Source organism: Pinus tabuliformis, chromosome 2_2 (genome assembly GCF_031772625.1).
Source record: "Pinus tabuliformis cultivar Carrire ecotype Pingquan chromosome 2_2, CPIR1, whole genome shotgun sequence".
In the NCBI taxonomy this organism is placed as follows: domain Eukaryota; kingdom Viridiplantae; phylum Streptophyta; class Pinopsida; order Pinales; family Pinaceae; genus Pinus; species Pinus tabuliformis.
Genome location: NC_142300.1, coordinates 292,512,324 through 292,530,710, shown reverse-complemented (window position 1 = coordinate 292,530,710; position 18,387 = coordinate 292,512,324). Strand labels below are relative to the sequence as shown.

Below are 18,387 nucleotides of genomic sequence, written 5' to 3'. Positions count from 1 at the left end.
GGGAAATGATATTAAGGAATTCTATTCTATTTTGCAGGAAAGGAAAGTCCTAGATTACTCTTACAAGAAGGAAATCACAGTTTGCATAAAGTAAATTGCAGAAAGGAAATCTAAACTAATTGCAGAAGTCAACATTCAAGAAGCAAGCAATGTAAGATATAAATAGCGACCTAACTAAGCCTCATCTCAAAAAAATTGATCTCAAAGCATTCATAGGCTATAAATCTACTTCTACCATGAATTTGGAGTGAATTTGGGCAAAGGAAGATCTCGAAAACAAATTACTACAAGATGTTTATTGCTCTATCAGGCATCTCGACTCCAAAGGAATTTATTTCCTCAATCAGATAAAGAAACATGGTCACTCAACAATATGGGGCCAAGCGTGGCTTTCAGGAGAGGAGTTGGATCTTCTGCCCCAATGGTGGAATGATTGGAAGGCCTATACCCTAGAACTTTCCAGGTCAAATGTGAGATTGAGAGATAGACCGGATCAACTGGTGTGGGCCCATGCAGAATCTGGGTCCTATTCCCCAAAATTTGGGTATAAATTCCTTATGTCAAAGAAAGGATGGGGGAATCTAGAATGGTGGGCCAGCACTTGTGGAAGCTAAAATGCCCTGCTAAAGCCAGACTTTTCTTCTGGTGTATTCTCAAGCGAAAGGTTCCAACATGGGACATCCTTCAAGCCAAATATAATTCAGGACCGGGGAGATGCCCGCTTTGTAAAAATGATTCTGAAACAATTAGGCATCTATTTATAGATTGTCCTGTTGTTAAAAGAGTGTGGCAGGAGGTTGGGAAGCTCATCCAGAAGAATGTAGTCTGGGAAGGGGAAATATTTTCAGATGTTTGGCATAATTGGTGGCATCTATACCCGAAGGGGAACTTGCAGAATTTACCTCCCATCATCGCATGGGGCATCTGGATAGCCAGGAATAGGAGCATTTTTTTGGATAAGGACACCCCTTTTGAGGCTATTGCAATTCAATGTACTTCTATTTACACAAATATTCCCGAACCTGTTGCTGAGAAGATGCCCAGACAAGTTAGTGAGGAACAAATTAAGGACGGTATTCCATGGGCTTACTTCGATGGGGCATCCCAAAACAACAGAATAGGAGCAGGGCTGGTTATTCATATAAACCAAAACCAGTGCCTGAAAGCCTCTGTGGGTCTAGGCACTGGTACAAATAATTTTTCTGAGTTGTCTGCTCTAAAATTGCTTTTATGCTGGCTTATTCACAGGAACATCTTCATAGTTCAGATCTTTGGGGACTCTATGAATGTTATTAAATGGTTCAATGGGCAAAGCAGATGTCAAAACTATATCTTATTACCTTTATTAGAAGAGACACAACAGTTAAAGCATTCCTTTAATGTCTTTTCTCTCTGCCACATCTACAGGGAACGCAATGATACAGCAGACAGGCTTTCTAAAGAGGGTCTGCAACAAGATATGGGCTGTTGGAGAATAGTGGAGGAGGACCAAGGAGAGATCCATGTGTCGGATCAGCCTCCTTACTCATAGTCAGTTTTCACTTTGGACTCTTCAGGCTCTGCAAAGCCTAATTTTGTTTACAGCTGTTATCATGATGTTTATCTTTTTGTAGCTGTTTATTATATTAACTGTTCTCAGTTGTTGCTTGACTTATGTTTCTACTTCCTGTTTGGGTTGTTTTCCTCGATGAGGAGACCCGGAAGTAGATGCATTATTTTTACCTTTCCATGGAGACGCTCAAACTTTATGTTAAAACTATTATAAACTGTTTTGCTTGAGCTGGAGACGGGGGTTGTTTTCCTCGATACGAGGAGGTCCACGTTTTCAGAACAGTGGGCTATCTTTTTACTCATGGTTTTGGACAGGATGGGTAGTCACTTCCTATAGAGCTCTATGATTTTCAAATCATACAGCAAACTGAATGCTTCAGCATATACTATCTAACTTTTTATTTTGTTATAAAAAGTTCAATTTTTTCTTTGGAAAAAAAAAAAAGATGTTTATTGCTCGTGTTAACTTGCGAAATGACCAAGAAAATCAAATGAAAATTATATGGGGTGGTAAAATGTATTAATTATGATGTCCTAAGACTCCAATACAATTGGAATCATTCAAAAATACCCTTGTTAATATGTGCTAAAAAATAGTAGAAAATTACTACTCTAAAAATAGAAATTCTAGAACTAGTGGGCTAGTTAACCTACCAAATGCCTAACCTGATCAAGTGAAAATGCTATCGGGTAAAAAAAATTATTAAGTAGAATTTTTTTAGTAATCAATCCAAGTGGAATAAACTCAAAAAATATTCGTTAACACATGCTAAAAAATAGTAGAAATTTACTATTGTTTTGCTACGGGATACTTCCAGAAATTCCGAAATTGTGAACTAGTAAACCAATCCAAGTAGGTCAATCATGGATATGACTTTGAAATTTTGTTCTAAAGATGAATCATTCTTGAAACTTCATAAATAACCTTAAAAAAAACTCACTTCAACCATTTAACCAATATAACCTACATCAAATGAAGCATGGATACCAAGTGCAGGAAAATGTAAGAATAAGAAAGGCAAGTGAACAAGACATTCAAAGAAGATAAAGAGATTACACAACAGGGATTTGGGGCTCTTGCAATGGTAAAGCCCAAGGATAATAGATTCCTATGAAGGAAACCAAGCCTTAGAATCTGAAAATGACACTAAACTTCATTATATGATTCAATCCAAGTACATCCCTGCCAGAAATGAAAGTAAAGCTACTAAATAACAAGTTTTCTCCACAATAAGACTAAGTAATACATGCCACTAGAGAAAAAATTGAATTTGTACTTATACAAATAGATGGGGAAGCATCCTTCTTGAAAGGAGGCAGATTTCCCCTCCAACATCCCTGAAAAAGTGGATATGGTTCCTAGCACTAGGAATCTTCATTAAATGGCAAGGAGCACATTCCTAGATTTTCTCAATCACTGGAGCTCCATAATCTATTCAATAATTTCATAATATATTGTCCTTTTATTATCCAATCTTGGTCCATCTTGTAGCAGGGAGCAAGTCCCTAAATTATGTGATCCTCCGAATCTTCATAATTTGTCCAATATTCTCACAATATTTTACAAAAATAAATAATATTACGCACATAATATGAAATTAACTTTAAACCTTCCTAATGAACATATTAAAGCTAAAAATATGTCATTCAATGAAAAAAGATAAGTTTAATGTGCTTAAGGATGGTCATATGGGCCTTAATTTGTATCTAATTTGGAGGCCCATCACAAACATATGGTGAGAAAATTTGAAGAATGTCAAGGGCATAATTGAAGAGGGATTGTACTGGAATGAGCTTGAAAAACTCTTTTGAGAAAAATTTATCAAATAGTTATTGCGACAGTAAGGAAAATAATTCTACGAGCTCAAAATGGGATAAATGTCAGATGAAGAATATGTCACCAAGTTCCTAGAGTTGCCAAGATTTGTGTTGTATCTTAAAGATGAGAAGGCAAAAGTTCAGAGGTTTATCGGTAGCTTACCTCTATAATTCAAAGATCAAATCGAGATCCATGAGCCTCAAACAATGAATGACGCCATCAAAAAGATAAAACACTACTATACCCATTTGAACCGCAAGCCAAAATTTAAATTCAAATGGAAGTCAAAGAGTAGTGCTAAATTTAAACGAAAAAGGGAAAAATTGATTAAGGGGTCGCCTACAGTCGCTGCTACCCAAGAAGGTCAATGAAGACCCAATGTTGAAGGAAAAATTCATTCAGCTCAAGAAGGAGCCAAGAGTTACGAAAAGGTTCCATACAAGTGCTGGTCTTGTGGACAAAATCACTTAAGGAAGGACTACCCACAACACAAGCACGTTGGTCTAAAATTGTACAATGCAGAGGAAGCAGAGACTATGAGAGATGAAGCACATGGCATGCTTAGGATCTACAAGATATTGGACAATAAGAAGGAAGATTATCAAGCCTTCATAATAGAAATGGAAGGTAATATTTTCAATCAAACCATCTCTGTTTTGATTGACCCTAGTTCTAATTATAGCTATGTTAGCCATGAGCTTGTAAGATGATGTCAATTAAACCAAGAGCCACATGAGGAGTCCTAGCTAGTTCAATTAGCCATGGGAACAAAGAAGAAGTTTGAATACTAGGTGAAGGCTTTCCCAATTGAATTAAATGGAATTCCAATAGTGACAAATATCAACATGTTATCATTGGGTGCGTACAACATGTTGTTGGGCATGGATTGGTTGTATGCATACAAAACCAAGGTTGAATGCTTTGAGAAAGCCATTGAGTGCCAGTATGAACATGGAAAAACGATAATATTACAAGGGAAGCATAGGCCTACATCAGTAAGGCTGGTCACAACCATGCAAGCTAAGGGAAGTTGCAGGAAAGGATGCCATATGTTTGTTGTACACGTTTCCATCAATGAGAAAGCCACTAGCGGTGTTGAATATACGAAGAGTGAACTGCTGAAACAATATTTTTTGTTGTAGTAGTACATAGATGTATTTCTAGTGGAAGTTCTTGGATTAACTCCTCACAGACAGGTAGACTTCTCTATCAAATTGACGCGAGGAGTAGCTCTAGCATCCAAGGCACCATAGAGAATGAGTACATCAGATTTGCCTGAGTTGAAATTTCAACTTAAGAAAATGTTGGAAAAAGGCTACATAAGGCCAAGTGTGTCTCGTTGGGGAGCACCAATACTATTCGTGAATAAAAAGGATGGTACATTCAGATTATGCATAGACTACAAGCAAATAAATAAAGTGACTATCAAGAACAGATATCCATTTCCATGGATAAATGATTTATTTGACCAACTGAGAGGAGCAATAGTCTTCTCCAATATTTCCTTAAGATACGAGTATCATCAAGTTTGTATAATAGAAGAGGACATCCATAAACAACCTTTAGGATGAGGTATGGACATTATGAATTTGTGGTAGTGCCCTTTGGGCTTACCAATGCACGTACAACCTTTATGTGCCTTATGAACTACATATTGCGTCCTTATTTGGATAAGTTTGTCATAGTCTTTGTGGGTGACATTTTCGTTTATTCAAGGACCAAGGAGGATCACGAAGAGCATTTGGTACTAGTATTGCAATTTCTAAGAGAGCGTAAGATTATGCAAATCTTAGTAAATGAAATTTCTTCCAATCATAAATTTACTACTTGGGACACGTTGTCTCAAGGGAAGGAGTAGCATTTGACCTAGAAAATATTAAAGGTATCATGGAATGGCCAACACCAAAGAACGTGGTTGATGTTAGATGATTCATGGGTTTGGAAGTATATTCCAATAGATTCATCAAAAACTTCTCTAGAATAGGCCACCCAATCACTTCCTTGTAGAGGAAGAGAAATAAATTTGCATGGACAATTGATTATGTAGCAAGCTTTGATCAATTAAAGCAGTTGTTGACCAAATCTCTAGTGTTAAGGAAAACAGATCCTAAAAGGGGTTTTATTGTGTGCATGGATGCTTGCAAGGAAGGACTCAGCGGAGTGTTGATACAAGAATCCCAAGTGGTATGTTATGGGTCCCGCAAGCTAAATGAACATAACAAGAATTATGTGACTCAAGATCTAGAAGTAGTTGACATCATCCATGAGCTGAAACTGTGGAGACACTACCTTATTAGTAGAAAATTCACCCTAATGATTTATCACAGAGGGATGAAGTATTTATTTTTAAAACCCAAGTTAAATGCAAGGGGAGCACGATGGCTAGCCACACTCAGTGAGATTTTGAAATTAGATATATAAAGGGGAATGAGAACAGAGTAGAAGATGCACTCAGCAGGAGGGTGCAATTGAATCATTTAGCAAACATAACTTCTTATGGGACCAGACTTGTAGAGAAAATCAAAAGCGCTAGACAACTTGATGAGAAATATCAACAAAAAAAATGAAGGCTATGACAAGATAGCGAGGGTGATAAGGATGAAGAATATCACCTCACAAATGACGATGTGATTAGATTCAAAAATAGCACCTATGTGACAACTAAGACTTAAAGAGGCTTATCATGAGAGAGTGCCATGCTAAACCATATATCTGCTACCCAAGATACTAAAAGACTCTCACTGCCATAAAAAAGTTTTATTATTGGCCTAATTTGAAGAAGGAAGTGATTGATTTTATCACCAGATGCATAGAATGCTAGCAAGTGAAAGTTGAATGCAAACATCCAACTGGCTTGTTGCAACCCATTCCCATTTCAAAATGGAAGTGGGAAGTGATCTTAATGGAATTCACTACTAAATTTCCAAGAAATTCCAAACAAAATGAAGCCATTATGGTGGTGATTGAAAAGTTAAGCAAGGTGGATCATTTTGTAGTAGTCAAATCCACATATTAAACCAGTGAAGTGGCACAAATATTCATAAAGGAAATCATAAGATTGCATGGAGTTCCCAAGAATATTATCTCAAGTAGGGATGCCAAGTTCACTTCAAAGTTTTGTGATGCAGCAAAGCTGCATCACGAAATCAAAGCATGAACCTATGGGTTATGGGCCCACACTTACATTGGAAGCCTTTACATTGGTGGATTTTAACAAAAACCCGACCAATCACCAAACAACGGAATAACACATAACTCGCCAATGAACGTCGATTCCACTTCGAATGCACAAGACCAGACCCTAAATAAAATAAACCCACGTCCATAAACTTCTCAGGTCCGCTCAGGCCATTAACCATCATGCACTTCTCCACGTGATCACTTTCTGATCACGAACCAATGAACGGTCCCGATCGCTGGAATTCAACGAGGGTTTAAGCCCATTGAATAAACCTTCATCAAGTTTGATTTTGAATTAAGTATCGTGCACTTAAACCACATGATATGTGTCTGATCACTTTTAAACGGATGACATGATCATCTCCGGACTTCAACTAAAATAATATTTATTCATAACTTCATCAGGTCTGTTTTTTGGAAACCGCTTCCAGTTTTAAGGCTACACGAGAATTCACTTACCACCCTTGGGAAACCGCTCTTCCATTTAACGCCTGCACTTTTTAACCACGCGATGACTATAGATCTATGGATCTATCAGTTAGACAATCCAGATCTATTCCTCCGCCATTAATATTCATCAATATAAACTGATCTGATGGTTCCCGTCGTCCTATTCAGTCGACTTACCTCTATTGACCTATTTCGTGTATTTGTGAAATTGCGTTAAACACAGAGTTATCTTTGCCATACAACAACTCACTCATGATATCGTATATCAGTGGATCGCCATCGATCCTAATAGTGATCGATGGTCGATCAATAAACCTGCAACACTGAATTTCACTCTTTCAACACAGACATCTAAACTATAGGTAAACAGACACATGAAATCCACATAACACACATATTTATATTATACAGAATTAGATTACACTCTAAGGCATTTCAGCCTTAGGTAACAAGTTCTCCTTCGACTACATTGTATCCAATCTCCCTCTTTCTCACAACATAGACTCTCTTTATATAAGAAATTACAAAAGTCATGGATCATCTAAGATCCACAATTTCCTCCCACAATCGCTCAATCAAATCCCTAAACCTCTCTATACGCTTACATGGCAGATAATTACATTAAATTAAGTCTTCTAGAGACTTATCAATTCCATCAAATTAGCTCTGTTTTAACAGAATTTGCCCCATTTTACAATGATGGTCCACGTTTCCTCTTTCATAGCTCAAAATTTGAATTTTGGTTAAAGGTGGTCAGATGCTCCTGCATCAGACTTCTGAGGTACAAAAATTTATGACCTCCTGGTCATATGCTTCTCCTTCATCCCTTAGCAATTCTACCCACCTCCTTAGTGGAACTACCTTCATGATCTTTTTGTGAGCTGCAACAAAACCTCTGCAGTAACAATCTTCTCTACTACACGATACCTCACCAAGCTTCTCTCTTGGCTTAGTCTTTCGGCATCTCTCTAGTTCTCTCTTTTGTGAACCATTGGAGCACTCCATGCTCTAGGTTGCTGCAATCTTCTCACCTTCTTCTAAAGACCACAAGCTCACCGGTCTTCAACATAATTGTACCTCCTTCTTTCGCACACAAAATATTCTTTCTTCTCGCAAGAAACCTTTCCTTGCTCTAATACCACTTTGATGCAGCCTTAGTTGCATCCCGAAATCAAAGCGTAGACCTGTGGGTTATGGGCCCACACTTACATCGGAAGCCTTTACATTGGTGGATTTTAACAAAAACCCAACCAATCACCAAATAGTGGAATAACACATAACCCGCCAACGAACATCGGTTCCACTTCGAACGCACAAGACTGGACCCAAAATAAAATAAACCCACGTCCATAAACTTTTCAGGTCCGCTCAGGCCATTAACTAGAATGCACTTCTCCACGCGATCACCGTCTGATCATGAACCAATGAACGGTCCCAATCGCCAGAATTCAACAAGGGTTTAAGCCCATTGAATAAACCTTCATTTCGTCTGATTTTAAATTAAGTATCGTGAACTTAAACCACGCGATATGCAGCTGATCACTTTTAAACGGACGACATGATCATCTCCAGACTTCAACTCAATTAAATCTCGGTTCATAACTTCATCGGGTCTATTTTCTGGAAACCGCTTCCAGTTTTGAGGCTACGCGAGAATCCACTTACCACCCTTGGGAAATCGCTCTTCCCTTTTACACCTATGCTTTTTAACCATGCGATGACTGTAGATCATGGATCTATCAATTAGATGATCCAGATCTATTCCTCTACCATTCTTCTTCCGCCATTAATATTCATCGATATAAACTGATTTGACGGTTCCCGTCGTCCTATTCAGTCGACTCACCTCTATTGACCTATTTTGTTTATTTGTGAAATTGTGTTAAACACAAAGTTATCTCTGCCATACAACAGCTCACTCATGATATCGTATATTAGTGGATCGCCATCGATCCTGATAGTGATCGATGGTCGATCAATAAACCTGCAACACTGAATTTCACTCTTTCAACACAGACATCTAAACTATAGGTAAACAGACACACGAAATCCACATAACACACATATTTATATTATACATAATTAGATTACACTCTAAGGCATTTCAGCCTTAGGTAACAAGTTCTCCTTCGACTACATTGTATCCAATCTCCCCCTTTCTCACAACACAGACTCTCTTTATATAAGAAATTACAAAAGTCGTGGATCATCTAAGATCCACGATTTCCTCCCACAATCGCTCAATCAAATCCCTAAACCTCTCTATACGCTTACATGGTAGATAATTACATTAAATTAAGTCTTCTAGAGACTTATCAATTCCATCAAATTAACTCTGTTTTAACAGAATTTGCCCCATTTTACAATGATGGTCCACGTTTCCTCTTTCATAGCTCAAAATTTGAATTTTGGTTAAAGGTGGTTAGATTCTCCTGCATCAGAATCCCGAGGTACAAAAATTTATGACCTCTTGGCCATATGCTTCTCCTTCATCCCTTAGCAATTCTACCCACCTCCTTAGTGAAATTGCCTTCATGATCTTTCTGTGAGCTGCAACAAAACCTTTGCAGTAACAGTCTTCTGTGCTACACGATACCTCACCAAGCTTCTCTCTTGGCTTAGTCTTTTGGCATCTCTCTGGTTCTCTCTTTTTTGAACCATTGGAGCACTCCATGCTCTAGGTTACTACAATCTTCTCACCTTCTTCTAAAGACCACAAAATCACTAGTCTTCAACATAACTGTACCTCCTTCTTTCGCACACAAAATCTTCTTTCTTCTCGTAGGAAACCTTTCCTTACTCTGATACCACTTTGATGCAGCCTTAGTTGCATCCTGAAATCAAAGTGTGGACCTGTGGGTTATGGGCCCACGCTTACATCGGAAGCCTTTACATTGGTGGATTTCAATAAAAACCTGACTAATCACCAAACAACGAAATAACACATAACCTGCCAACGAACGTCAGTTCCACTTTGAATGCATAAGACCAGGCCGCAAATAAAATAAACCCATGTCCATAAACTTCTCAGGTCCACTCAGGCCATTAACCAGCATGCACATCTCCATGCGATCATCATCTGATCATGAACCAATGAACAGTCATGATTTCCGAAATTCAACGAGGGTTTAATCCAATTGAATAAACCTTCATCGCGTCCGATTTTGAATTAAGTATCGTGCACTTAAACCAAGTGTTATCTCAAAATCAGACCCTGATAGGCTGCTGGTCAGGTTGACTCTAAGTAACTATTTCAAACCTACTTTAGGCTGAGGCTTAGCCTCCTCAACCTGAGTGGGCTCTCTCTAGATGAGTTAATGATTTTGATTAAGATAAGATGGCTAACTCTTTGTGAAATAACTGTGACAAATATGGATGCTGGAAAAACATTAAACAAGTTTCCATTGGGCCTATGGAGTCAACAACACCTCAATAAACAATGATCTTGACTTTACATAGAAGTCAGGGCATTCAGCATTTGAATATTCAGAACATAACTCATAGGGAACCACAGTTTATAAATGCATACAGGAAATCAGAGCACAATCAGTGAATTCTGAGTGATTATACATCTATACAACTGTAAAAAACATTAAGGAAAGGATAAGATCACACATTCTGAACATAGAAATCCTTCATGAATCCTGAGAAGTAAAGCCAAATTATATTACTGAAACTGTGTCTTCACATAAGCCAAATACAATGCTCTGTCATAAAGTTTTCCAACCTCATTTACATTGTTGTTTCAGCTATATATAGAATTCTTATTCTAACTGATTGAGATTCCTCCTCCAGCATGAGGGGAATTTGATAACTACCTCTAATGACACCTATCAACTATTTAACTAACTAATAAATACAATAAAGTGCTGACTGGAGCTTTTTTAGAGTTCTAAATCTACTATGACTCTAACTCCATATTATATGTATGATGGCTTCTCCTCGTTCTTTGACACCTGGTCCTCTTTCAGTTTGGCTGAGATGGCTGAGATGTGTATTTAATGTCCCATGTTGACCTTGGATGTTGAAACTTTTTAACTGCTCAGAAATATTAGGAGGTTACCCTTGCTTCTCGACTTCAGTTTTTTCCAAAATCTTCGAATGCACAGAAGCATGTTCTTTAGCCTTTAATTACCCAAGATGTGGAGGACTATCACCTCCTTGATGCGTTGTAAGCTTTTTTGATGAACATGTGTACAGGCAAAAATTCCTTGCAGGCAAATCGTTTGATATATTTTGAACTGTGATAAAGGAGCTTTATGACAAAAATTCAAAATTGGATTTGAATATTCAACCCTTTTAAACATCAATCTGTCTTGACCTGATTGACTGTTGTTCGCTCCAGCTGATGTCTTGCACACCCTTTAGACGTTTCCCTTTCAAAATTCCCGCTTATAATTCAAACTACTTGACTTGCGTTAAAAACAACATCTTCAGCAGTTTCGTAGCGCGCTACGAAACTGCTGAGTTATTTGAAACAGTTTGCCTTTGACCCGAGATCTTTATCAACCGAGTATTTGATTGCCAAAAAAAAACTCCCTTCGACTTTCCACATGTTGAACAGGGATTATATTTCTTCAGAAAAATAAGATTAAGCAAATTTGTCAAAAATTTGAAACAAAACCTTTTTTGAAAAGAAAACTCATTTAGCAGGTAGCTGGCTTAGTTGTGTCTTCAAATCTTCAATTTGTTTCCTCATAGCTCTATTCCCAGCTCTCAGTTGCATATTAATCCTTCTGATATACCTGGCTTCTTTGATTGCTGGTACTGTCCAGGTGTGAAATTGTGCATGGCCATCGACCACTAAATTCAACTGAGCTTCTACAGCTTCATTCCCTTCCCATAGGGTTTTATAATATTTTGCATGTATGGCTGCATGTTTTCTAACATCCTTCTTCAATTTAGCAATCTCATACTTGGCTGACTCTAATTGGCTCTTCAAGGCTGCTATATTGTTTTCTTTAACTGTAATAAAGGTTCTGCCTGTGTCTTTTTGTGTTCCTTCCCCTGTTTCCTCTATTCTCGGCAGTGCTTCCTGTACTTGCTGGAATCTCCTTGTCATAGGTCTTCTAGGTTTTAAAATGAATTCTTCAGCTGGCTCATCAAATTTAAGCCTTTTTGAAGCCTTGGATTTCTTGGTACCTTCTTGCTCTGACTGCATCAATTCAATTTGGACTGTTAGAGACTGCTCGAATTCAATGGCCTGTAATAAATCATTCAAATTTGCCTTAGACACTGGGTCTTCAACTACTACAGCTTTACCTTTTTCCTTATTTATCTGGCTTCTTGTTCTTACCCTTGAGACTGCTTCAGATGTGCTTGTTTCAGGTATAATCTTCTTACCATGAGCTTTTTCCTTGGTTGATTACTGGGATTGATCTTGAATGATTAATGGCTTCACTGGTTTTCTTAGTTGTGGCTTTGGAACCCTTTTAGCTCTTGTTTCTTTTTGGAGCTCAGCTATTGTAAAATCTCTGGCCGGTTGTGGAGTGAGGCCAGTCTTGCTTTGGAATCCAGCCATAAAAATAAAAGAATTCCAGTCTCTGTCTATCTTTTGGAGGCCATCTAAAACCAGCAGCTTGATCAAACCATGATGAAACAAAGAGGTTTCAGAATCCTCTTTTCTCAGCTGAACTTTATCACACATCTTACTCAAACTACGGAAGAGATAAAACGGTAAGTCTATGGAGACCTTCCCGGTGAAATGCAAAAGTAGTTTGAAATGGTAAGAATAAACCTTGTTATACCTTCCTTCACAAGTCAAATATTTTTGTATGCAGGTGAGTAAGAGAGCATAATGTTCTTTGACATAATTCCTGGGCACTCCTCTACTTAAATCTTCATTTACATATGCGTCCTTCAAAAACTCCTTACAAGGATTCATGTCAAATTTGAAATTTTTGAACCATTCCTCTTGTCCCCTTGGGATCTCTGTCACAGCAGATATCACCTCTGGAGAAACCTGCACTTCTAACATAGCTACCTTTGAATTCAAACCAGTGAAGTTTAGCGCAAATTCTTTAGTTACCTGTGCATGTCCTCCTTGTAGCTTTTTGCAAAAGTTCCAGCACCCGGCGTTTTTAAACACTTTCTTCACCCCTTCATCTCTCAGCGTTATATCCAGGCCCTCGGGTTCAGTCCTTAGAGGTTTACCGGATCTATGCTCTTTTTTCTCCATGGATTCTTCCAAATCTTCGCACACAAAGACTACCAGCTCCGGTTGGAATTGTGATTCAGCTTCTTTTTGAATTCAGCCTCGCTTGATTATCAGCCTCGCTTGAATTTTGACTCTTTCCGCTTAAAACCTTTCAAGACATAATCTTGCAGATTTATCATTCATGCAAGACTTACAGCCACCATCAAGGCTTATGCACGGTGAAATTTCTTGGGAATGATAATACATGTGTATCAACAGATCTAATGGTGGTGATAATGGCAATGAGCGTTAAAACGTGATAGGAGAGATATATGAACTGACATGAGAAGACATGGCTGATGACTCACCTAACGGACTTGATATTTCGGGAAAGATTCGCTGCAGAAGTACGAATCCATGATTTCGCAGCGCTGTTAGTTTTAAATTTTAATGATGCGCTGCGAAACTGCCTAATCATGATGCACTGCGAAACTGCTTAATCATGATTGCGCTGCGAAACTGCTGCATTGGAATTGTGCTGCGAAATTACTAAAAGACACGGTGGCTACAAAACAATGATGGGTAGAGGAGGACCAATGGGAGTTGAGAATGACTTGAGTTAAAAACTCTTTAAAACTCCAAATTCTAAGGGAAGAAATTAAAACTAAATTAAACTAACACAGACCTTTGTCATCGGGCTAGGATAGAAAATTATATGCATCAAATTTTTAGTTCTAAGTGATAACAATGGCTCCACTTGGGATAGTGTGCTCCTGTAGTACACTAAGAACTCGCAGGTCCAGTGCTTTGTCCAACTTATGAAAACTTAAACAGAGTTGACAAGCATCCCTTTCTAGCTTTGTGAGCCTTCACCTCGGGCTTGAGCTTCCTGTTCAGCTTGTCATTTATTTGCAACAAAGAAAGACTAATAAAACGGTTATATACAATGTTTGTGAGATACTTGGCAGAAATTCAATCAATTGTAATGCTTTAGGAACCTGCCATTAACAGGTCCTCCAGCATATGGTGTTCCATCAATCTCTTGTAGAATGTAGGTGTTATTCCCATGGAAAGCAGAAATTTGATATGGCCCTTTCCACAAACTTTCAAATTTACCATGTTTACCTTTCTCCTCAATTCTAGCTTCCCATTTCAAGACTTTATCATGAATCTGGAATGTGACTTCTTTGATCTTTTTGTCAAATGCTCTCTTGATCCTGTTCTGGTTTTGTTGATGACTGTCAAACACCTCATTTCTTTTCTCTTGTAAAGCTATTAGCTGATTGATCCTTCGTTGTATAGCATTTGGTTCTTCTTCTAGTCCTTGAATCAGCTTCATTACTGGTACTCCGAGGGATGTTGGAAATATAGCCTCTGCTCCGTATACTAGCTCATATGGTGATGTTCCAATGGACCTCTTTGTGCAAATCTGGTCAGCCCACAAAGCATATTTCAGTTTCAAATGCCAAGCTTTTTTATTTTCTTGCAGCAGCTTCTTAATGATTCTCACAAGACTTTTGTTTGATGACTCAGCCAAACCATTTCCCTGTGGATAATAAGCAGTAGAATGTCCAAGGGAGATATGATACTGATGGCAAAAATTTATCATTCTTTTTGACTTGAAAGCTTGAGCATTGTCTGTAATGATCTTGATTGGGCAACCAAATCTTGATAATATATTGTTTTCTAAGAAAGAAATAATCACTGAATCATTTGCTTGCCTTGTGGGTATTGCCTCTATCCATTTTGTAAAGTAATCGGTGGCTGTGAGAATCCAGCGATGCTGTCCTGATGAAGGAGGATGTATTTCCCCTATAAAGTCTAATCCCCACTGCTGGAAAGGTGCTTCAACATAAATAGGAACCAAGGGCATTGGCATAAGCTTTCTCTTTCCTTCAAACACTTGACATTCATGGCATGTGGCTATCTTTTTATAGATATCTCTAAACATAGTTGGCCAAAAATAGCCAGCTCTCAAGATCTTGTTTGCAGTGGCTTTCCAATAGTGATGTCCTCCACAATCCCCTTTATGAAACTCATCAATTACCTTATCAGCTTCTTCTTCAATGAGGCAGTTTAACAATATTCCTCCTGCATCCTTCCAAAACAAATTTTGGTCGTACACAAAATATCTGAGAGATTTCAATTTGGTAAACCGAGCTTTGGATTTTGAAAGATTATCAGGAGCTCTATTATGCTGCAAAACAAATGCTATATCCTTGTACCATTCTGAGATCAAGAATTTTTCATTTATCTAGACCAATTCCTCTTCATTTTCAGAAATTTCTGAGATTTCTGTGCTTAAATTAATATCAATACAGTCCAGATTTGACTGGGTCAACAATTTGGCTAGGCCTTGACCCTTTACCAACTTGGTGGGTTTGATCTCAATATCATACTCCAATAGTTTTGCTATCCACTTTCCCCTTGTTCCATCTGGATCAGCTTGTGTAAGAATATCTTTAATAACAGCATTTGGGACGTATGCAACAATGTGAGAGTGCAAAACATAGATTCTGAAATCTTTAATTGCTTTCACCAATGCATAGGCTTGTTTCTCTAAGATATTATATTTCAATTCAACATTGGCCAATGTCTTGCTAAAGAAAGAAATGGGTTGTTCAGTACCTTGACTTCCTTTTTGCAATAAAACTCCAGCAATTGTGTCCTTAGAAGCGAATGTAAAGATAAGGAACTCCTTGGTAAAATCCGGGCTGATGAGTACTGGCGCTTGAGTAAGTGCCTTCTTGATTTCTTCAAATGATTTCTTTGCTTCAACTGTGCATTTAAAATCTGTTCCTTTCTTTAACATCTTTGTTATGTTCTTGACAACTTCAGCAAAATTAGGAATAAATCTTCTAACAAAGTTAACTTTCCCAAGAAAGGATTGAACCTCCTTCTTACTCCTTGGTAAATCCAATTTTTGAATTGCACTAACTCTATTAGGATCAATCCTAATTCCTTCTTCAGAGATAATATGACCAAGCAGTTTGCCAGAAGTTAGAGCAAAAATACTTTTGGTTGGGTTTAGAGAAATACCAAACCTCCTACACTTCATTAGGACCCTTTCAAGATGCTTTAAGTGGTCTTCTTCCTTTTTTGAAAAAACTGTGATATCATCAAGGTAAACCACCACTGATTTGTCCTTTTCTTCAGCAAAATCAATATCCATTGCTCTCTGGAAAGTGGCTCCTGCGTTCATGAGGCCAAAGGGCATCTTTGCATACATGAATGTTCCCCATGGTGTAGTGAAAGCTGTTTTCTCCTGATCATCTGGGTGAACAAGAATCTGATTGTACCCTGAGAAACCATCAAGCATGGACATCCTTTGTGAACCAACAATGTTTTGCATAATGAAATCCATTTTGGGGAGGGGGTAATTATCTTTCAATGAAGCCTTGTTTAAGTTCCTGAAGTCTATACAAATTCTGATCTCTCCATTCTTTTTCCTAACTGGTACCAAGTTGGCAAGCCAATTTGAAAATCTGATTGGGACAATAATTTTAGCATCAAAGAGCTTTTTCACTTCTTTTTCAATCAATGGCATTAGAAGAGGATTAATCCTTCTTAGCTTCTGCTTAAAAGGCTTTTCATTCTGCTTAATAGGAATGGTATGCTGTATGATTGAAGAGTCATATTGTTTCAAGTCAGCATAGCTCCATGAAAAAACATCAATGAATCTTTTCATCATCTCAACATATTTAGTCTTCATATCAGCTGAAAGGAATTTGGAAATCTTGACTATTTTAGGCACAACAGAGTCACCTAAATTGCAGTTTTCTACTTCTTCTTCATTAGCTTGTAATCTTGGTGCTTTGAACACATCATTTTGATCAAATAATTTTTCAAGGGGAATGAGGCCTTTAGGGATTAAGTTGTTTTGTAACTGTAAGACTTCAGAACTTTCCTTTGACTCTATTAACATATTCTGCTGATCTATCTGATTGTGCTCAAACTCTTCTTTTAATTCAATGAAGTTCCTTACTTGCTGATCATCTTCAAAAACTTGCCAATTTGTGATATTATCCGGTATGACTGGTCTATGGCGAACCTCCACTTCATAGCTTTCAGAAGAATGCTTAGGAATAATAAAGAGACTGGCTGAAACAGCAAGAGAATCTGCAATAGAGTTTTGATCTCTAGTTTTGATGCTAAAAGAATAGGTTTGAAATTTTTCCAACATCTCCAACACTAAATTTCTGTATGCTCTCATCCTTGCATCCTTAGTTTGATATGTACCTTCTACTTGTTTAATTACCAATTCAGAATCTCCACAAACAGCAATATTTTTAGCTTTCAACTTTATCAAGGCTTCCAAACCTAAAACTAGAGATTCGTACTCAGCCATATTGTTGGTACAATCAAAGTTTAATTTGTATGAGAGAAACTTACTTTCTTCAGTTGGACTAGTGATCCAAATCCCAGCTCCTGCCCCTTCTTTTCCTGCTGATCCATCAAAGTATAATGACCAGCAGCCCATGATGTCCCTTTCATCTCCTTGCTGCCCTTCTTGACACTGATTTTCTGCAGGTTTATCCTGTGACTCTCTTCCAACTGATTCATTGAAAAGGATAGCTGATCCAAGACCAGTATCACATGAGTAAATAGGAAAATTCTGAGGCTTTTCTTTGCTGCTTACCATGTAGGCCATCCTTGTTTCGCGATACAACCTCCTTTGTTCACCAAACACTGGGATGGTAGCATATGTAAGATCCATCTGCATTGTGCCCTTGATTTTTGCTGCCCATGACCTTGAAAGAAGCATCCCAAACTTTGGTGGAATGTCTGCAACAACAATGTCCATAACAGTTGTTTTTGCTGGAATTTGTGTGAGCCCCACAACAACATCTTTTATCAAACCAATGCAATGGACTCTTTTTGAATCAAAGGAAAATAAATCCTTATATGGCCTAGTTACCTCTAACCCCAGTCTTTCCATGATTACCTTAGGCATGAGATTATGTGATGCCCCCGAGTCTAACATAGCATTATGTAGAGTCATATCATGAATAGTAATGCTTATGTAGAAAGGGGGAAACTCTTCATTTTGTTCATCCTCAAGTCTTGGACCCAAACAGATAACAGGATTATCTTCTTGTACATTTAGGATATCAGCCACTCCTGGTTGTGAATTAAGCATTTCAACAATTTTGCTTCTGTATTTGTCTACCTTGAGAATTTCATTAAAAGGGACTGATATCTTAATTTTTGCAATTTCATTCTCAATATTAAAAACAGAAGTGGTCTTGTC

General features: G+C 37.9%; 1 protein-coding gene across 1 annotated transcript; it reads left to right on the top strand.

The window, feature by feature from the left end:
• The first annotated feature begins 571 nt into the window (after positions 1-571).
• Positions 572-1,531, top strand: LOC149192472 (uncharacterized). The gene has a single exon (XM_089406936.1). It carries the CDS (start codon positions 572-574, stop codon positions 1,529-1,531), a length of 960 nt encoding a protein of 319 aa, XP_089263062.1.
• The last annotated feature ends 16,856 nt before the right edge of the window (positions 1,532-18,387 follow it).

Coding starts and splice junctions, on each gene's coding strand:
- LOC149192472 (XM_089406936.1), top strand. CDS start 572: ATGGGGGAATCTAGAATGGTGGGCCAGCACTTGTGGAAGCTAAAATGC.